The sequence below is a fragment of the Mytilus edulis genome, chromosome 3 (assembly GCF_963676685.1).
Source record: "Mytilus edulis chromosome 3, xbMytEdul2.2, whole genome shotgun sequence".
In the NCBI taxonomy this organism is placed as follows: domain Eukaryota; kingdom Metazoa; phylum Mollusca; class Bivalvia; order Mytilida; family Mytilidae; genus Mytilus; species Mytilus edulis.
This window is the reverse complement of record NC_092346.1, coordinates 105344048-105366651: the sequence shown is the minus strand read 5'-3', so window position 1 is coordinate 105366651 and position 22604 is coordinate 105344048. Positions and strand designations below refer to the sequence as shown.

At 31.8% G+C, this 22604-nt stretch overlaps 1 protein-coding gene across 29 annotated transcripts in view; it reads right to left on the bottom strand.

The window, feature by feature from the left end:
* The window catches only part of LOC139514726 (serine/threonine-protein kinase mig-15-like), a 92474-nt gene that overhangs the window by 58378 nt on the left and 11492 nt on the right, over positions 1–22604 (bottom strand). For 11 of the 29 annotated variants that reach the window (XR_011662673.1, XR_011662675.1, XR_011662677.1 and 8 more), the window contains exons 5-20: positions 21864–21944; positions 21390–21438; positions 19322–19383; positions 17699–17789; positions 16885–16957; positions 16042–16099; positions 15474–15528; positions 14980–15058; positions 14206–14375; positions 13624–13705; positions 8251–8546; positions 7754–7771; positions 4719–4801; positions 3898–4052; positions 3272–3327; positions 392–465 (exon numbers count right to left, since the gene is read on the bottom strand). Coding sequence is in view for 19 of the 29 variants with exons in the window: in XM_071304348.1 (XP_071160449.1) it covers positions 392–465; positions 3272–3327; positions 3898–4052; positions 4719–4801; positions 7754–7771; positions 8251–8546; positions 13624–13705; positions 14206–14375; positions 14980–15058; positions 15474–15528; positions 16042–16099; positions 16885–16957; positions 17699–17789; positions 19322–19383; positions 21390–21438; positions 21864–21944 (1482 nt within the window). In the remaining 10 variants the exon portion in view is untranslated. Of the gene's footprint in view, positions 1–391; positions 466–2970; positions 3019–3271; positions 3328–3897; positions 4053–4718; positions 4802–6437; positions 6474–7753; positions 7772–8250; positions 8547–13623; positions 13706–14205; positions 14376–14979; positions 15059–15473; positions 15529–16041; positions 16100–16884; positions 16958–17698; positions 17790–19321; positions 19384–21389; positions 21439–21863; positions 21945–22604 lie in introns of all 29 variants that reach the window. The other 18 variants (XR_011662674.1, XR_011662676.1, XR_011662672.1 and 15 more) reach the window with 7 other exon arrangements.

Here is a 22604-nt window from a genome sequence, read left to right as displayed (position 1 = left end):
CAACTTCTATATTTCTGGCTTTTTTGGGGATCAACCAATTTAAAAACTTGCATCTTTTCCTTATCGTGGGTAAAATATTTTCAATGAGGGTTTTTAATAAGTAACAGTATCCAGTCCAGATTCATTCAGCCATGAAGTTTAATTAAGAATATTGAAGGAATGATAAAAATATGGGAATGTAAGGACTTAGACAGCAGATTAAATTTGATGACAAAAGCTAACATGGTTTGGGCAACGGCAGATCAAGTAAATTTTGGCCTTCAATTGGTTGTTTTTTTAGGTCCAACTGAGTTTACTTTACCACTCTTTTATCTAGATGGTATTTTTTCACAGATATGGAAATGTAACAATCAGAAAAGTTGTAAATATTGTTTTCACATTGTGCACTTACCCTTCTCACAACCAATGTATCATCATCTTCTTTTGTTCGACTGTGATCTTTATTCTTTAGTTTTGGACTTCCATCTTATAAAACAGAAACAATTACATTTATTTATAACTTACCATAAATATCAAACTGATCATACACAATTCACCATTTCAGATCTAATGCATTCTGGGTAATATTTTTCAAAAGTATACACCAAAACATTATGATTGGTTTAAAACATTCTAAACAATGGAAATTCAACCAATGATGTATCATTATTTTCATTTTGATGTACGAACAATGAAATTACCCATAGTCCTTTAGATTCTGCAAAGACAAATTGACATAAACATGCATTTCTTACAAATAAGTTAATTCTAAGCAATGATAATTTCATACAGGCCTTAAAGACATTATAATTAAATGTCCAAGAAGAAAATTCTACAAAACAATTTAAGGACAAAAGTTACTTCCCTTATTTGTCAAACTTTTCTCTCCCCTCTATAATGATGATTTCTGCTTCAATGTTTAAATATTCTGTTATCTTTTCATATGGCTAGCTTTGAATCAATAGAAGTATTCCCAGCAAAACTTGCAAGGATACCATCCACATTATTTTGTAATTTGCCTTGGGACCTCTACAAGATTTTTTTTTAAATATTCTAATTCAAATTTTAGGTCAACTCTATTGAAGAAATTATGTCATTTTTTATCTAAATTTTACTAGCAGCGTAGTCATGATAATATTTGGAGTGATCTTCAAAAGTTTGAAAATTACCATCCTAAGGACTATAAATAAGGCCTGCCTAACTATGCCAAGATTTTGCATTAAGCATTGATTGAGACATACAGACAAATGGACATATGACAGATGCTTACTGATGGCAATATCTAACCCTTGACCTTACTTAAAGCATGTGAGCTAATAATAAGTATGTAGACATATGCAAGTATATAATAAACACTTCATCACATAAAGTGCAAAACAATCTGCTATGCTTTTCAAACTCATAATGAACATGACCTTATAACCTTTATGCAAGTGATCATGTTTCCTTAATATGCAAAATAACACAAAAAATACAACACATTTTGTACAAGATGTGAAACAGCAGAAAAAAAGATCCCTATTCCAATATAAAAATATTGTACAGATTTACAACATTAACTCAGGGTATGTACTATAAAACCTTCAAAAGCCAGGGATCCCTTTGTAAAAAGAAAACCCAAATATAATGAATGTTCACTCAATTTATTTCTCTATAAGAATGTTATCAAAATGGTTCTAGAGTTTGAGTATAAAGTCTAATAATTAAACACACATCAGTTATGTATTATAACTACTGTCTTTTAAAATAATTATATGATCATGCAAATTATGAAGAAACAAAATATATTGACATTAACTATTAGCAGCAATTTTTCCTACACAGACCAATATTATTATTTGACTGCTTTTCAAAATTATTAACAGTAAAAATAAAAATATTATAAACCCCAGTAGAGAATAAAACATTAATTTTTTCACATTTTGAAAAAAGAATAGCAACAGAAAATAAATATTGTAATGCTGATAGATCACCATGCTTATTCTTATTTTATCACTATTATAACTCAGCTTTATCCCTCAGTCAAAAATGTAATTAATTGTAATTTTCATACTCATATTAGTAAATACATTTGTACTAGCTTAATTTTTGGTTTTGTTTAATCCTGCAGAATGTTGGCCCCATTTTTCTCCAATAGTTATGTCCCTTTCTTGAGCAATAAAATATATTTTGTTGGTCCCATTTTTCTCCAATAGTTATGTCCCCTTCTTAAGCAGTAAAATAATTTAAATATAAGCATGCAGGAAATAAATCATAGAAGATATAACAAACAATAAATGGTGCTAACATGTGACGAACATGGTAACCTTTCCTTCATCTGATCTTATCCAAATACCTTAACGTAATGACTGAGAAAATGATACGGTATCCTAATAAAATATATAGAAATATTGGTTTGAAATTAAAAGGCATAATTATATACAACATTCTTGTAAAATGTGTCACACACAATACAATAAGCAGTAAAACTGATGTTCCCATACTATAGTAACATGTCAGTGAACAAGCCAGGTTTATGTGTGAATGTGCAGGTTACAGAACATTTTTGACTGACCACAGGTTTAACGTCTGTGGTATATACTAATGCCTGCAGTAAAGGTGGATTGACTTTTAAATTTTACAACTCAGATCATTTTTTTCCTATAACTAAGACATGTGGACAATTTCGATGGCTAATAAATTTTTCTAAGCACAAAAAAACTTTACATTTTGAATCGTTTTAGAACATGAAAGTGACCCAATAAATGCTTGGTAACACCAATTTTACAAAGAAGATCTAAGATGGCAGCTGTCTAGTCAATCTACCTTACATACTGATTGTGTTGGTATCATTGGCTTTACCTTTATATTCAAACATATGCAGAATGGAATTTGACATGCTAAACAAATTTTATTTTTAGAATAAGCTGAATTTTTTTATTTTTTTTAACAATGTGTCATATATGATGTTAATGCCCATTCAGTGTTACTGCTTGTTGTATCTATACTCACCCTCATCAACTATTACATCATGTATAATCATAGATTGTAATGTGTTGTCTACAATCAACAAATATTGACACATACATAAAGTGGTATATACAGATTTACATATTCTTATATTGCACCTAAAGTTTTACATCTACATTTGTGCTTCTTGATCATTTATTCTATATATATATATCCAAGTCTAAAGATTTACATTTTTTAAGTCATTTAATTTCAGTGCTTGAATTTATTTTTCTTCTGAAGTTGATTAAGAGAGTTGATAGTATTTCTTTTTCAATTGATCTAAGATTTATGTAATACCTACCATCAACCATGGAAGAAAGTGTTTCTAATGTGCATTGGCTGTAGTTACCAGGGGGTCTGAAATTAAACATCAATATATAATATAGGAGTATGACAGATCTAAACTAGTGGGTTGGTAAGTTATAAGTACTTTTATTTTAATTGCAGATTTTCAAGCAACTCTCTAGATGAAGAAGAACCATTTAAGTATTTTGTTTTTAAATTGTTTGATCTTGTCATTATCATAGGGAGAAATTTTAATACTAACTAAATAGTGCCTATTATAAATATACTTATAAGATGTATACCTTACTTATAATAAATAAATGGACTAAGTCAAAGTGAACAACTGATTACTTTATTTATTTGAACACAGCCTTATGATCAACAAAAGCAATTTTTCTCTCACTTTGAAGTGGTTCTTCATCATTGACAAGTAAGAATGTGATATCATCATTTATGTTGTCTTAAGAAAATACCCATAACAGATTATCCATGGTCTTTAGAATCTCAATTGTTTGACCCTTTACTCTGTTGCCTAGGAAATATCCAGAACTGTTTATCTATGGTCTTCCAAATCTAGAACGTTTGTCCTTGACAAAAAGTCTTAGGAAGGACAACTGTTAAATAACTCTATTGCATACTTACAAAGGACGAGCAGGCTCAGAGGCTAAAAGTGTACCGTCACGGTTGACCACCTCTTCCTCCTCATCATCTGACCTGTCATCCTCAATAAGAACTGTCGTGGTTGGTTTGTCAGCAGCTCCTAACTCATTCAAATGGGCAGCTAGCACATCCAAATCCTACAATATTTCACATAAAACATGACATATCTTAAGATAAATATAGTACTGTAACTCCAGAAATTATTGCAATGTTTATATCAATGCCAAAAATGTGAAAGGATTATAATCTCAACAATTTAAACTCACATTTCAAATTTTTTTAATCTAAATTTAACAGGATTTTTCTCAATATCACAAACATTAAAATTGCATTTTAGTCTAAAATGACAAAATCACAATAATAAATGCACACAATAATGAATTTACAGTATCTACAGTATTCGTATATTGAATTAAAACTTAAATCATGAAGCAAAACTAGACATAAACCTGCAAATTTATACTTAAAATATGTAATGGCACTAAAATGGATCAAGTGCCCAACCCTCTCCTAACTTAGGATAGAGTTGTAAAAGCACAACATATACACAACACTATTTTTTTAAGGCCATCATACATAAAATTGCATTTTACTTTGCATACATAACCACACAGTTTGAACTTCATGACCTGACCCACCATTCAATGTATCAATTTAGTTAATGCTAGTTTCTATATTGGAATGAAAGCATACATGTGGCAAAAATAAAGCATAGGAACTGTTTTTCTTTTACAGTTCCAAAAGTTTCCACAATCTGTCCCCTATGGAAATGTCTCCAACAAATGTGACTTAGACCTACTTACCTCTGGTTTTTTATTATGACCCCTGTTCATTTGGTTCCTTGGGTCACCCTGTGGTTTATGACCAGCACTTAATGGTCTCTGCTCTGAAATATAAAAAATACCAACATACTCAATTATCATGATGTGTTGTTTCCAATTATATACATATTTTTGTACGTCTATGTTCAATTTTGCAAAATATATATGACCTACTTCAGGCGTCTAGGTTTATATGTCATGCAAACAATATCACATCAAGTTTACACTTTACTTTTACAACATTATGGGCTGGTATATCATAATTTATCTAATATCAAAGGATAAAAATGTATAAACATTCATAAATATCTGTTCATTTAATGTTGTCCAGCTAATTGAAGACTATAGAATTCTCCAAGTATACAATATGGCCATGCAAAATTATATTATATAGCTTTAATCTACTACCACATCATGCATATAATATATACTATATTGTAACAAATATTCCAGATTAATATTTGACATGTTACTATTTATAGTGCCAGGAAATAGATGAGATAGACATATTTTAAGGGATAAGTCTATATATGTGACGAAAGTAGTAGATCTCATCCACCCACTTATTTAATCATTTCTTCACATTCTAATTAGTGTTTGATTAATATCTGTAGTTTTGATTAAAAAGAAAACTATCAAATAGAAATCTGCATCCATCAAATTATGGCAGAATTAATGAGCCAGTTCTAACTATATTCCATGAAATCAGGTTCAAAGCCTCATTTAGCATACAATTTTAAAAGTTCACATCATAATAATCATGTTTACCAATGTTTAAGTTGATTTGAGCATAACTTCATAGTAAACTACCATGTGCAAACTTTAAACCGTTTCAGGGGCCGACAATCATAAGGACAGACAGACTGGATAAAATAACCCTCATCCCCTGGATCACAGCCATACAAATAAATATATTTGACATGAGAACATTTGTAGGATGTTAATTGATAGATTTAGAATACTTTTACTGATTATCCAATTATAGGGGTTAACAAATTGGACTTTATACTGTCTCCTTTAACACAATTGGTTTTACTTTCTATTCTAATATAAATCATCAATCAATCTTCAAAATGATTAATATCTGTAGATCTCCTAATTACTATGTTCACTAATGGTTTGGGCTTACAGTTTTTCACTGACGAGTCTTATGTAGACTAAATACGTGTCAGGTGTTTCCTAATGGTTTGGGCTTACAGTTTTTCACTGACGAGTCTTATGTAGACTAAATACGTGTCTGGTGTATCAAATTATAAGCCTGGTACCTTTGATACATTTTGTAACTATTGTACTATTAACATGTCTGATGAGAAATATATATTTGGTGAAATATTGTTTTATTACTAATAACTTTTCTCTGTATATGCTTGTATCTGAGTAAATGTTCACACTATCAACTTTTCAATTTCATGCTTTGAATGAAAACAAAACAAATAGTAACCATTCCTTATAAAGATTTCAAGGAATTTTAAAAGTTTTAGATTTGAAATCATGGGAGATAATAATATATTGTATTCATTGATTATAAATCTGGAGCCAAGATGGAGGTAGGCCATTCATGGTCAGACTCCTGGTCATTTTCAAATGAAATAGGCTTTATATAAACTAATGTTATAAGGAATAGTTCAAGAAAAGTTGATAAATGTGTTTCACAGCAAAAATGAATAAAAGCACTCGGTATAAATGTCAAAGGGAGGTAACCTGAATCTGGTTCCTCATTCTGATCCTCTTCCTCTTCTACAAGGTATAAATACAGCAAAGAATAAATAAGCAATATCAACACTCATAGGACAATCTCTACAGCAATATCATTTTCCAATGTTTTAATGTCATGATTGTTTTTCACCAATATTGAACTTCCAATCTAATTGTACTTAGTAGAGATTGAACCTATATTCATTAGTTACAACACCAATATTCACACATAAATTTTGTATAAGCAAGATGTTTGGCATTGAAGCTATAACATACATGAATTTTTTTTTAATCATCCTTTTATTAAAGAAGCATAATTGCATCTGGTTGATACAACTTCTAATTGACATATAATTTGATTTTTTTTTCAAGTGATATTATAAAGTTATTAGTTTCAGCATACCATCTGTCATATTTTGTATAGCATGGACCTCTATTGAATTATAATTCCTGATCACTATGAAGCACATAACTGACCTATAGATCTGACTTTTATTACCACAACTAAGGAGGTGACATAAACAAACAGACTAAAAATAGAGTAAATACCATATAACCAACTCATAACAAATATTAACATAAGACTGATCACACCAGTCAGGTTTCCATAGTTACTCTATATCCCAAACAAACACACAGATAAAACTCATACAAACACACAGATAAAACACATACAAACTGACTGAATCAAAAACTACAAACGCACTAATAAAACACATAAACAAACTGATAAAACACATACAATGGCAATGATAAAACACATATAAACAAAATCATTAAACTCCTACTTACACACTGATAGAACACATACACATATCTCACTGATAAAGCACATACAACCTCACTGATTAAACACATACAACCTCACTGATTAAACACATACAAATGTACGGATAAAACAGAAAAAACACACTGTCAAAACACACACAACTTCTCTGAAAAAACACATAAAAATGCACGGATAAAACACATACAATCAAAATTTGCTCACAATAAAATTTGACACGTAAATACAATGAATAGTTTCATGTTCATCCTCACAACATTTAAGTACTTTCTGTCTCCATGTTAATATTTTAAGGAAATTGTACATGCTGTTTAACAAACCTATGTATGTGTGTGTTGTATATATATCATACCTGTCATACATATTGAAATGCTATGTAGAATAATGCTATAATTACTAAGACATTCAACATGCTAAAAAAGTTGCTTAAATCTTAAAAAAAAAAAAAAGACTTTTTAAGTCGTGACAGTTTTCTAGAAAGATGTTAAGATTAGAAAGCATCACTCATTTAGTTACAAGATTAACTATAGATTACCTATAAAACGTCCTGAAACTTTACAAGAACAAATAAAGTTGTCATAATTAATTCAACTGCCATGTTTTCTGTTTACAGATATGATATTATTCCTAGTAGTTTAATTCTGTCAAATACATTATGGTTGATAAACTTATTGACTACTCCGTGTCGTCACATTGGAAGTTTACCTTATTTAGTTGTTTCAGTACTTGTAAAACACTTCACTCTGGTAATAATTTCAAATTAGCATCACTTATAAATTAGGCTACAGAATATCCTTGCAGAAGATATACATGTATTCAGATTTTTAATACAAGAAACCAGTGGTCTAATGGAACTATCTTCTGAATTAAACAATGTAAAAACTCCTAACCATAAATATATAAATTACTAACTATGATTCAAATAAAGCTACCTTGGTACCAATTAATTCTTAATACAGAAATTATCTAACAGCTAGCCTGACCCCATTGCTTTGTGAAGTTTACCATAACAATGGTCAATATCTAACGTACCTATAATCTGGGACTGTCTAGGGACTTGTTTCTGTGGTTGTGGTTGTTGGTGGACTGGCTGAGCTTGGAAGTGACTAGAAACTGGCCATCCCTGATGAGATGAGGGGGGTCTATGTCCACCATGATCTCTATGGTTATGACCTTGTTGTTGCTGAGGTCTTTGACCTCTGTTGTGTTGCTGATTGTGAATCTGTTGTGGTGGCGCTGTGGGCTTGGCCCCAGGTTGACCCTCCCTCTGTTGTATAAGCTGGAAGTTACGTTTTAATGTGGATTCCCCTGGTATTTGTAATATTGAACTGAAAATAAAAATATAAATGTTTGATAAATAAAATTATGGACGTATTCATTGAACTTACATTTGATCTGAATAATGAAACTCTAGGCTTTACTCATGCATCACATTATCCCAAATTAACTGCTTAACTTTGTACACCACTATGTGAATATCATTTTCGCTACCTGAATGTTTCCTCTCTGCTTCTAGAAATTTATTGTTACCTTGATTGACTTTTATTTGTTCTTTTTAAGAACTTGGTTCGCTTATCTTTGTTTATTACATTACCTTGTTTTACCTATATTTGTTTATTACGTTACTTTGGTTCCCCAGGTGTGGTGTTTTACCTATATTTGTTGATAACATTACCTTGGTTCACCAGGTGTGGTGGTTGACCTGTATTTGTTTTATCCTGTTACCTTGTTTGACCTATATTGTTTATTACGTTACCTTGGTTCCCCAGGTGTGGTGTTTGACCTGTATTTGTTTAATCATGTTACCTTGTTTTACCTATATTGTTTATTACGTTACCTTGGTTCCCCAGGTGTGGTGTTTGACCTGTATTTGTTTAATCATGTTACCTTGTTTGACCTATATTGTTTATCATGTTACCTTGGTTCCCCAGGTGTGGTGGTTGACCTGTATTTGTTTAATCATGTTACCTTGTTTGACCTATATTTGTTTATCACGTTATTTTGGTTCCCCAGGTGTGGTGTTTGACCTATATCAGTGATTTTGCTAGCGCTTGTCACTTTTGTAATTTACGAAAGAATTTTCGCATTGACAAAAGTGTTTAAATCAATTTTAAAAAGGTATTACAAGTTGTGATTATAACTAATCCAGTTATCGCCATTGGATGGGTCATACCCCCCCCCCCCCAAACAATTCGCATTTGAATTTCAATATTTCTCAAACTACATAATTTAAAGATCGATTGTCGTAGATTCGTCATTCGAACGCATTTGTGTCATAATTGATATAAATTTTCATCAAAAACTTTCAACAATTTTCATTTAAAATATAGAACTTTATTCAAAGTTTTCACGAGTTTAACAGGTGCTTCCTGTTTTGTCTGCTACGCATGCGTTAAAGTATTCCTATGACTATTTATAGACCCTGATTAAAAACGTTGGAAGGCACATTGTATTAATAATACATGGGTGATGGGTATCAGAGCAACTTTTCACACTATAATGCACTATAATTCTCAATTACAATTGCCTGGGTGGCGGGTGCTGACAAAAACTGCCTTCCAACCCCCCCCCCCCCCCCCCCCCCCCCCCCCCATACAATTTTTTCTGGAATAGCCCTCAACTAAATGAGAGATACAAATATATATTTCTTACTAAAGGAATTTAAACGAAAAATGATAATTTTCTGATGAATCCGGACTCGTTTTGAATTTATCATCCATGTGTCACTTCCCATTTTAGTTTCATTTTAAAACAGAAAGCAGTAAATGTGATCTATTCTTGATTTGTTAACCACCTCCTTCAGTCGTTATACTCGTTCCAAAACAGATTTTATAGTTTCAACTAATAGAAATGATTTCCAAATATCGATTTAGATGTTTTATAAGGATAATGATTCTGCAGTGATATAATCATTGCAATTTAATTTCTGCTGTGATTCCTCGTTTAAATCAAAGCGCTGTAAGCGCTGAAGGCAGTTAACCAAAAACCAAGCCAACCGTAATTATGAAAGCTGTGGCAATTTTGACTCAACATTAAACATTCATATATAGTACATTTATGTTTATCTAATGATTTATTTATTAAGGCAAATAATTTATATGTTATCAAGGTTTCAAAAGCAATGCATATAGCAATGTATATTTTTTTATGGTGAGTCTGCAGTGGTACAAGTTCCCAATGAGTGCAGTTGTTCTACTTGGTAGTTAACCTTGGTTTTATTTGAATGCTAGAAGTTCAAGTTGACTTAGTATGAACATGTAATAGTATGAATGGACTAGTTTCCCTGGAAAGAAAACTGAATTTGTGTTCTATAATACAAAAGTTATGAGACACGAATCAGAAAAATGTTCACTACAACAGGGATCAAATGTGAGGTCTTACCGACTTGCCCATAGTAAATGTAAATGATTTCTTATTTTGTCCCGTACATATGAATATATATAATTTAGGGGTGGTGATCTCAACAGTTTTCAAGTTCTTAAACAGGTAGGGGTAGGCAGAGGATTTAGGGGGGGTGCCCCCTCCTTTTTGGGAAAAGAATTGGTTGCTTATATAGGGAATCACTGAAGCGTATCTGGGAGCGGGCCCATCTAAGGTCAGTCAGTGGGCCCCAACTTATGAAAATTTCTGGATCCCCCACTTGGGGTAGGGTGACCCTAGGGACTTCCCCTAAATTTCATTTTATTTGTTATATTGTCCCATACATAAATATATATGGTTTAGGGGTGGGGATCTCATTGGTTTCCAAGTTCTCAAACAGGAGGGGTAGGGTGACCCCAGGGACTCCCCCTATATTTCATTTGATTTGTTATATTGTCCCATACATGAGTATATATGGTTTAGGGGTGAGGATGTGAGGATCTTGATCTTAGGTCAGTCAGTGGGCCCCCACTTGTGAAAATTTCTGGATCCCCCACTGGGGGTAGGGTGACCCTATTGACTTCCCCTACATTTCATTTAATTAGTTATATTGGCCCATATATGAATATATATTGTTTTGGTGTGGGGATCTCGACCGTTTCCAAGTTCTCAAACAGGAGGGTTGGGGTGACCACAGGGACTTCCCCTATATTTCATTTGATTTGTTATATTGTCCCATACATGAGTATATATGGTTTAGGGGTGAGGGTCTTGACTATTTCTAAGTTCTCAAACAGGAGGGTGTACAGTGACCCAAAGGACTCCCCTATCTTTCATTTGAATTGTTATATTGTCCCGTACATGAATATATATGGTTAAGGGGTGGGATGTTATATTGTCCCATACATGAATATATATGGTTTAGGGGTGGGGATCTCGACCATTTTTAAATTCTAAAACAGGAGGGTTGGGTGACCCCCAGCGACTCTTTCTATATTTCATTGATTTTTTTTATATTGTCACAAACATGAATATATATGGTTAAGGGGTGTGGATCTCGACCGTTTCCAAGTTATCAAACAGGAGGGGGTGGGGTATTAACTCCAGGGACTCCCCCTATATTTCATTTTATTTATTATATTGTCCTATACTTGAATATATGCAGGGGCGATTCAGTCGAAGGGGGGCGGGCGTGCACCGCCCTTAAATTTGCAAAGCATGGGTTGTTCTCAGCTTAATAAAGAATATTCCGATAATTTTACCTCAATTTTTTTTAGCCTTGCTCTGCTCGGAGAAAATTTATGTTTGCACCCCTCCTAACCTAAAATCCTGGATCTGCCCCTCATATGGTTTAGGGGTGGGGAGCTCGACCGTTTCCAAGTTATTAAACAGGAGGGGGTAGAGTGGCCCAAAGGATGCCACCTATATATCTTCTGATTTACTTACATTCAGGTATATATAATATAGTTGCATTACTTGTGAAAATAAAGAAAGAAACTTTCAGCTACTTTAATTGACCCTTCAAAATTGAGATAAAAAAACAACCCTTCAAAATTGCAGTAATATGTTTACACTTTAAAAGCATCTCACATGCATTATCATCATTTATGACTGATTTAGACTGTGAACATGAACATGTATATTCTTAGATATACTATTCCCAGCTGTCACGTTGTATTGGATTTTTAAATTAAAATGTGTCAAAAAGAATTTTGAGTTTCTGTATAAAATATTTTTCTGCTTTTTCTTTCTTTTACATATATCTTTTGGTTTACAATTCTAGTGTTTATATTCATTTACCAGGCATAGATGTATTTTTTCACCTGTTTGGATTTATGTTGTAATTGATCGCCAAACCAGGAATTACCCTTATCCGCTTCCGGAATCGGATCCGATATTGTAAAATTTTGTCTTCACGGCCGCCATTGTTATGTATTTACAATGTTGTTTTTGTCAATCAGATACGATTTTACTCGAATTTATACAATATTTGTCGGCGATTTCTGTATAAAGCTAGCGGTTGAACAAATGAACATCGCTGTCATGAATAATAATGATAAAAATAAGTTTTTAGCTCGTTCAATTGGAGACTGGTGAACATGGTGAAAAGGTTTGCAAAGTTAATTCTTATTTTCTTTCAAGTGGAAGGTGACTACGTCGGGCGTAGCTAGAAAGCAACTATCCTAGTCGAAATTCCGCTTGCAAAAGTGGAAGGTCGCGGACCTCGGACCACCGCTAATTTGCACACCTGCCTCCAAATTGAAAAGATACGAAAATTTCTTTTTCTAATTTGAAATTGCCGCCAACCATGAACAGTTGAACTTATTATATAATAGACTACTGACGTAGTTGTACTACGTATTGATGACAAACAATATTCCTACGACTTTTGCCATTTGGGAAATCTAAACTGCTTGTCTTAAGAGATTTTCGGCGATTAAATATTTCATACAATTGTTCTTTGACATCTTGGCCAAAAGCACAAGTCATAAAGAACTACACAAGGATTCTTAATAAGCACTACTTCCTATGTGTAACTTCAAAACTTTTGGATAAATCGACGATCATTTAAGGTTTTTCTGGTCATATTTTTTGTAATCCAGAATAAAAAGTATTAAAAAAGTGTTCAATTAGTTATATATAACATAGTAGCAAGCTAGATAATGACAATGGCAAGTATTTCAGCATTTATTGGGTAGAACACAAATCTAGGGTGCTCGCATAATGCAGCTTAACTGCATAAAAATGAATCCAACATTTGTCGATCAGCAACTAACTGAAGAGAAATTGTAAACAAAGTTTCCATATCCCATGTCAGAATCTTTCATAATAAAGGCTAATACAGTCCAATCATACAATACTGTTTGTGAATCAAGCCTAAAGTCCTTCAAAATTTTACAAAGTCGAAAATGAAGCTAGTTACAAAAATTACATCCTTTGTCCCTTGCTATTACACAAAAAATGGTTGATTTTCATAGCGCACAAAAGTGACTTAACCCCCAATATCCTAGCTTAAACCCTCCCTATATTTGTTTATAACGTTACCTTGGTTCCCCAGGTGTGGTATTGTCTTCCTCTTCTTCATTATCACTTCCCTCGTACTCATATTCTGTATCATGGTCATCAGCTGTAAATAACAATGGAAATAAAATAAATAATCAACTTCTTATACAAATCTCAATTTGTTTCAGTTTTTTTTTAATTGTTGACTCCCAAAAGACCTATTCATATGTAGGAATTGATATAACACTTGGGAGTATAATCAAATTAATGGATTTTGGAATATTAACAGAAATTTGTGGTAGCTGTTTTTATTTTTTTTTACTTCAAAACAAAATCAAGCAAAAATTGGTTGATTTCCAATATACTTCAGTTCAATTATCTCCCTTGGATTGCATGCCTTTGAAAAAAATATTAAGGATTTTCTTCTGACTGTTTTTTTTTTCATCTTTGTGAATCAGGCCGTTATTGTTAATTTGTATAAATACAATTTTTGTTAACAATATTTAAAGAAATATTTTAATAAACTGAATCATGAAAAAAAAAATGGAATCGGTTGTTATTGTGTGTTTTCAGTTACTTGTTCTATCATTTTATCTGAATGATCTGATCTTTTTTCTGACTTACTCCTTCTATTCTTTTTATGTCTATCTATATGATCTTTAAGTTGTATCCTGACTTGTCTCTCTGTCGGTTGATCTTTAATGTATGGATGTTTTAGCAGGTTTTCTGTATTTGGCCTCTGTGTGTAATCTTTTATTAAACAAGTTTCTACGAAATTCTGAAATCTTGATGACCTGAAAAGTAAGAATGCTAAAGATTGATTTCAAAATCAAATGTTTAATGTGATAAAACTTACGAAAAACTTAAATATAAGATGAAAATCAGAAGTTAAATGTGATAATATTTCTTAAATATAAGGAGCCAATATAAAAGTTTCCAAGATATAAATTGCTTTCAAGAGAGAATGATATCTCATTATAATATTTAAAACTGTTGGCATGCTATTTTATGTACAAAATACTAGGAATGGACATCATTCAGTGTAAACAATTCCTACAACCTTGTTAAAATTTTCATTCTTTTGCAATTTTGGGTTAGAAAATTATAAGTTTCGGTCAAAAAGTCGAATTTCAGTAATTTCTTACGATTAAACGCAAAAAAATAGACATTTTTCATTTTAATGATTTTCTTCAAAACATCAATAAAACTGTGTCTACGGTGTAAGTGAATTAAATAAATAAATAAATAACTAGAGACAACTTGTTAATTGATATTTAATAAGAAGAACTCTCACTTGTGTCACAATAGCAAGGGAAGCCATTGTCACAGACTTGCTTCTGTCAGGGCAGCTATCAGTTTAAGGGTTAATGCAGATCATTACAATGTTTAACCACTTACCACTTAGAGGATTTTAATCTTGGAGGGGGGTTTCTGGGAATTAAAAATAAGGCTCGCATTGGATGCATATCACAGAGTGCTGTAAAAAAACAATATCAATAATTTAATTCGTTTAATATTTGTTCATACTATTTTGTGGATGATGGAAAAAATTTCAAAAAAATCAAATTAATTTTAATGCAAATGAAAATCTCCGATTTTTTTCAGATGAAATAACAAGACTATGTTAGATTTACTTCATACAAATTATCTTTTTATCAGGCTTAACCTCTTAAAATCTCCATAGACAAAAACTTTAACCTGATATGGGACAGACGGACAAACAAATGAACAAACTAAAGCACAGACAAAAAAACATAATGCCTATAAATTGGGCATAAAAACTCTTTTTTTTTTTAATATTTTGAAAAAGTGTTTTATATATTGAAAGGATGATAACAATACAGACGTATATAGCTTTCCTTTATAACCCGAGATTTATGTTGTCTACTTACGTGGCTTGCCTTCAGCCATTTCTATTGCAGTAATCCCTAATGACCATAAATCACTCTGTCAAAATATAAACATTAAGTCAGGTGGATTGAGTTTTATACGTTCATTACAAATAGCAAGTATCATTACACAAATTGTATACAGTAGAAATATTTTGGCTCATTCCAAATTTGAAACCTTCCAATCATAAGAAAACAAGTGTAAATGGTCCTCTTTTTGGACTTGTTTCTCAATTTCAAAGGAGCTTTTAAACTGAACTATGTAGTATGGATTTTGCTAATCGTTGTAGTCTGTTCAGCTCCTTTAGTCTCTTGTGGATAGTAGTCTCATTGGCCATCTCATTGGCTATCATTTAAAATCTCCATATTTTTTAGTGATCCATACATGTGAAAGCATTTTAATTTGGTCTACTTTGCTGCAGAATTTTGTTTTCAGAATGCTTTGCTAATTTAATATTTAAATACTAAAACACTGGTTTTGAAAAACACAAGATAATATATTACAGATTAATGAAAAAGTAAATACAGTTATAACTAAGGTAATGGACAATCTACGATAAAGAATACAAACCCTATTGTCATAAGTAGCTTCTGAATTCTCATCACAGGCTATCACTTCTGGAGCCATCCTACAAATAAACAATAAAATTTTAAAGAAAATTCTAATAATGGTTTCCTTTTAGAGCCATCCTACAAAAAAACTATAAAATTTTAAAAAGAAAATTCAAATAATGGTTTCCTTTTAGAGCCATCCTACAAAGAAAATTCAAATAATGGTTTCCTTTTAGAGCCATCCTACAAAGAAAATTCAAATAATGGTTTCCTTTTAGAGCCATCCTACAAATAAATGCTTAAAGAAAATTCAAATAATGGTTTCCTTTTAGAGCCATCCTACAAAGAAAATTCAAATAATGGTTTCCTTTTAGAGCCATCCTACAAATAAACAAATAAATGCTTAAAGAAAATTCAAATAACGGTTTCCTTTACCTACAAAGAAAATTCAAATAATGGTTTCCGTTTAGAGCCATCCTATAAACAAACAATTAAATGTTGAAGAAAATTCAAATAATGGTTTCCTTTTAGAGACATCCTTGAAATAAACACTTTTAAGAAAATCCAAATAATAATTGGTCAATCAGTTTCAAAGTAATTTGATTTATGATATGTAGATGAAACAATTACATATATATTGTTTCAGGTGATTAAAAATTTGTTTTTGAACAATGTGAGACTTTGACATGGTGGGCCATTTAATGTCATACTTCTGTGTAAATAATTTTGTCCACAATGTTTTAGATCATTTAACCAGTTCAGTTGTTTTCATTTTTTCATGAATGTTCAAGACAATCTTGACAATTTGTTCTTACAAAATTTACATTATTCACAAAATAATTATTATGTAATAAGGTCTTACCAGTACGGGGTTCCAATAAATGTGTTCCTTCTACCAATGGTTTTATCAAGTTGAGCACTTACACCAAAATCAACTGAAATCAACAACATTTATTATAAAATTATAATTCTATTGTTAACACAGATAACCACTTATTGATTAGCCTGTGCGATAACAAATATTATGAAATATGGACAATTTTAGTTTCTTTATATATTTCAGAGTTTAGTATGTCGTTCATTATCACTCAACTAGTATACAGGGGCAAGCTGAGGAACATATTCCCTGTTCCCATTCTCAATTTTACCACATCAGTTTTACAAAACTTTGGAATATCTTCTCCTGTATCACTGTTGGTAGTTTTTCAGTTTCATGTATTTTTAGTATCTAGTGTCTATGAAAAGCTATGATTATCCCCAGCATAAACCAGAGCTTTACTATTGGTTGGTAAATGAATTATTGTTGGTTACTTTAAAGTTTGGTTTTTAAATGAATGGTGTCTCTAAGATCTTGTTTATATCTGTTTTTGGGTTGCTACCTCATTGGTTAATACCGTCATACATCATAATGTTTATATATACTTAATGAATATGAATGGGTACAGATTGCCAACTCATTTTTAATTTTATATGTGTAGAAAAATATGATAAGAATTAACTTTCAAAGCTTTATATATCAAAGCAAGTTTAAATGACGAAACTGAACATAACAAATCCAGACGTATAGCAATTAAGAAACTGGATATTATTTTATAAGAAAGACTAGTGACAAAAACAGAGTCTGAAACCTAGTCTTCCACTAGTGTTAATCAAATCAGATAGAGCATATTTCTTACCTAGTTTGACTTCAGCATTATCTGTTAACAAGACATTCTGTCCTTTAATATCACGATGGATCACTTTGTTCTGGTGAAGATGTGCTAAACCCTGAAGCATTGAAAATAACAAACAAAAGTTATCATTGTTTTAGCAGATTATATGCAAAGTATACACAACCTTTTCATGGGTTCATTAATTTGATCAAATTGAGCAAGTGCTCTAATTGAAATACTAATTGACTAACACAGACAATCATAACTGCTTCATACAAACAAACAAAAAGACAAAAATCATAACATAAGACTAGAGGCTCTAAAGAGCGTGTGTCGCTCACCTGTATTTACTGATGCTTTGGAAATCATGTAAAATAAGGTGAAAATCATAATTTATAGTAAAAGATATTATTAGAAACTATAATAATATCTAAGATAAAACTGCAAAATTTCCATAAAATTACTAGCTCAGAGGCAGCAACCCAACAACTGAGTGTCAGATTTGTCTGAAAATTTCAGGGCAGATATATCTAAATCTGATAAAAAATTTTGCCACCAGTCAGATTTGCTCTAAATGCTTTGGATTCAGAGTTATAAGCCAAAATCTATATTTTACCCCCTATGTTCTATTGTTAGCCATCTTGGTTTGTTGGCAGGGTTAACGGACACATTTTTTAAACTAGATACCCCAATGATGATTGTGGCCAAGTTTGGTTCAATTTGGTCCAGTAGTTTCAGAGAAGATTTTTGTAAGAGATTACAAAAATTTAAGACAAATTGGTAAAATTGACTATAAAGGGCAATAACTCCTTAAGGGGTCAACTGACCATTTTGGTCATGTTGACTTATTTGTAGATCTTACTTTGCTGAACATTATAATTGTGGTTTACAGTTTATCTCTATCTATAATATTATTCAAGATAATAACCAAAAATGGCAAAATTTCCTTAAAATTACCAATTCAGGGGTAGTAACTCAACTTCTGGTTATCCGATTTATCTGAAAATTTCAGGGCAAATAGATCTTGAATTGATAAACAATTTTACCCATTGTCAGATTTGCTTTAAATGCTTTGGTTTCAGAGTTATAGGCCAAAATCTACATTTTATCCCAGTGTTTAGACATGGCGGCCATCTTGGTAGTTTCAAAGAAGAAGATTTTTGTAAAAGTTAACAGACGACACCGGACGCCAAGTAATGAGAAAAGCTAACTTGGCCCTAAGGGCTAGGTGAGCTAATAATATCAACTACAATAGCAATAAAAGTAAAATCATCTGTAAACATTTAAACACATTCTGCTTTGAAATTAAAACGCATTCTACTTATTTCTTTTGAAGAGAATGTGTGCTGTTTAGAAACCAGTTTATTCGGCATTTTTTTGATGACTTTAAAAATTTCTGTTTTTGGCAATTTTCATTATTAACCTTTCTCATAATCTTGTACATACACATATCTGCAAACTCTTTAATTCTTCATTGGGGAATTTAAGCACAAGAGGACCTAATGCATACATTTGTAGGTTAACAACTCTCAAAGGGAATATCCCACATAATGCTGGAAAGTTGGCAGGTCTGCAAACAAATCTAATCGATACAGTAAAGACTGACCAAAATATGGTCTCTTACTCAAAACAAATAATTTGACCTACCCTGAGTATTTCCCTTGCAACATAAGCGATCCATTCTTCTCTTAATGTGTTACCCTTTGTTGCTGAAATATTAAACAAAAATACTTCAATCTCTATTACTTCATCAAGTACATGAAATCTTTTCTATCTTTATTTATAAAAAGAAACACCAGACATGGGGAAGGTGTCACTTTATACTTGATCTACATTTTATTGTAAAAAGCATTGTGAATAAGTTTCATAACATTTTGTTGAGGCAAATTAAGTAAGAGAATGGACACACAAAAAATCGGTTTTTCCATTTTTCCATTTGTAAGGAGGATTACTCCAGTACTGTAAAAGTGACATCACCAATATTGGAACCTGATCTGTGTATTGTGATAATAATCATTGTGTATAAGTTTCATAACATTTGGTTGAGACAAACTAAAGTAAGAGAACAGAAACCAATTTTGGGATGTTTGTACAGACAGACATGAGTAAAACTTTATCCCCCCTCATAAACCAGAGGGCATACAAATTATTTTACACATCCTGTTGAGCTTTTTATTACTCCAGACAAATTTTAGAAAGTTGTTTTTATTGATCCAAGACAGGAGAGGTAGAAAGTGTAACTGTTTATAAGTCAATGAGTTTATGAGATATGAGACACATATCAATTCGTTTAATTTCCTTAGTGTAAAATGTGTCTTATGGTGACATGTATCAAAAGGAGCTGGTCTATGTAGAAGGGTAACCATTTTTTTCCCCTTTTGGTTTCACACAGTAACAACACAAATAATCCACAGTTTATCAAGCATGAAATGTAGGTCAAGAAGACATCAATATGCTAATCAAGCATGAAATGTAGGTCAAGAAGACATCAATATGCTAATCAAGCATGAAATGTTGGTCAAGAAGATATCAATATGCTAATCAAGCATGAAATGTAGGTCAAGAAGACATCAATATGCTAATCAAGCATGAAATGTAGGTCAAGAAGACATCAATATGCTAATCAAGCATGAAATGTAGGTCAAGAAGACATCAATATGCTAATCAAGCATGAAATGTAGGTCAAGAAGACATCAATATGCTAATCAAGCATGAAATGTAGGTCAAGAAGACATCAATATGCTAATCAAGCATGAAATGTAGGTCAAGAAGATATCAATATGCTAATCAAGCATGAAATGTAGGTCAAGAAGACATCAATATGCTAATCAAACAAATAACTGATTCAAGTGGTATAACATCACTATAAAGCATAATAGATTTCTGAGACAGTAATATTTTATACCAAACATTTACAATATACAATTATGGCCCGTTGAAAAGGTGAATATCCAAAATTGTCAACCCTTAAAAGTTATTTCACTTCGGGCGCCCGTTGAAAAGGTGAATATCCAAAATTGTCAACACGAGAAGGTTATTTCATTGAGGGTGCAGCCCGAAGTGAAATAACTTTTAAGGGTTGACAATTTTGGATATTCACCTTTTCAACGGACCACAATTGTTTTATTATACCGAACTAACAGTGGAAGGGCATTTCGAACACTTACACTGTATAGTCTATATTTTTAACATAACACACAGACTGACGTTTGAAAATAAATTTTTGTGTTCAAATTACTCGAATTTACAACAAAAGTAGAATCTTTTTGTAAAATATTGATGGCCCTGACCGTTTATAAGAGATATCATCGGCTTCTGGCACTTTCAGCTCTATTCATGTCCAATGTCTTATTTCCTCGTCTCTCGATGGGCTTCCAGTGTAACATGAACGCTGCCATTTTGTTTATTTACGTCTGTGACATCATTTTCAAGGGAGGTAACTCATGTACAAATAAACAAACTGAAAAGGTTATTCACCGGTGAATAATAGGGTTATTCACCGCTGGTGTAAATTTTTAGGGTTATTCGTCCTTCCTTGCAATTGAATGAAAATTAACTGAATTATTCCATGTCACGTGATAACGTTTCACCCAATAGAATTGTTTGAAATATATGTAAGGTATAATAACATGCATTAATTAATATCAAACTTGTAACTTATAGTGAAAACAACCAAAAACTTAAAGTAGAAAACCACAGAAAAATAAACAGTTACCTTTTACTAAATCTGTTACTGATCCTGCTCCACAAAACTCCATTACCAGCTTGAATAGAAAACATTTATCTATATGTGTGGGAAATACATAACAAGACAGAAAGAAATGAGTGACTTAACAAACATATCAGAATTATGTCTTTTATTTTAAAATGAGCAGGCTGTTGTAATAAATTTATATCTCAAATATGTTGTTACACTATGTAAATTAGCTGGATTCCATTGTTTTATGAAGTACAATTTCAGGTGACAACATATCTTATGACCTTAGCTTGCACGTTTGCTTTCTTGTTGTAAATTCCTTATAATATAAAACTAGATTTGACCCTCAGTTGGTCATCTTTAAAAATGGGCTAGAATTTTCTTTGAAATACTACTGTTTTCTGTGAATGTCTGATATCCATGACTCGCTAATGGTCATATTTTGTTTGATGAGCTTTTTTTTGGTAGATTTTCAAATCCAAATACTCTTACCCATAACTGGTCGTCTTTGCCTGGAGGACTTTTCTTTATAAATGCCCCGTAATATGTAGCAATATTTCTATGGTTGGAATACTGAAATTAACAAAACATGAAACTTTATTAAGAATTAAGATGAAAAGTTTACAAAACAAACACACAAAAACCTTGTTTGCTAGTTATGTTAAATACCAAATTCAAGGAAAAATCTATTGAGTATACAAAAGAGACTTTCTGAAGTTCAATAGGATATAAAATAAGTAGTTTTGATTATTTACTAAATAAATGTAGTTGTGTACTAATATGAATGAATACAGAAACGTTTCTAGGTCTTGAACCAGTCAGAATACAACATTTTATATACCAGTCTTGTATATACCAGTCTTATATAATTCAAATTGGTACATATCCGCAACCTCGTATCACATTAATGTATGCAACATGATCTTTAATTTATTTTACAAATATTCGTTAAAGCCCAAAGGATTAAAATACCATGCCTCCCCCCCCTTTTTATGTCTTAATATAGATAGCAATTGTAATATGTTGAAGGCTTGTACACCTTTTCAATTTTACATGTTCATAATACATGTGTTTAGGTAACTTTTTGATTCACAACAGTGTTCTCCCCAGGATTTTTTTAAGGCGCAAAATTCAAGGGCGCGTAACTCTTTTTTTTAGAGTGAACTTTTGTGATCTGAAGAAATCAGTCATTAATCCATGACATGCAATATGAACTATAATGCTTTGTGTTAT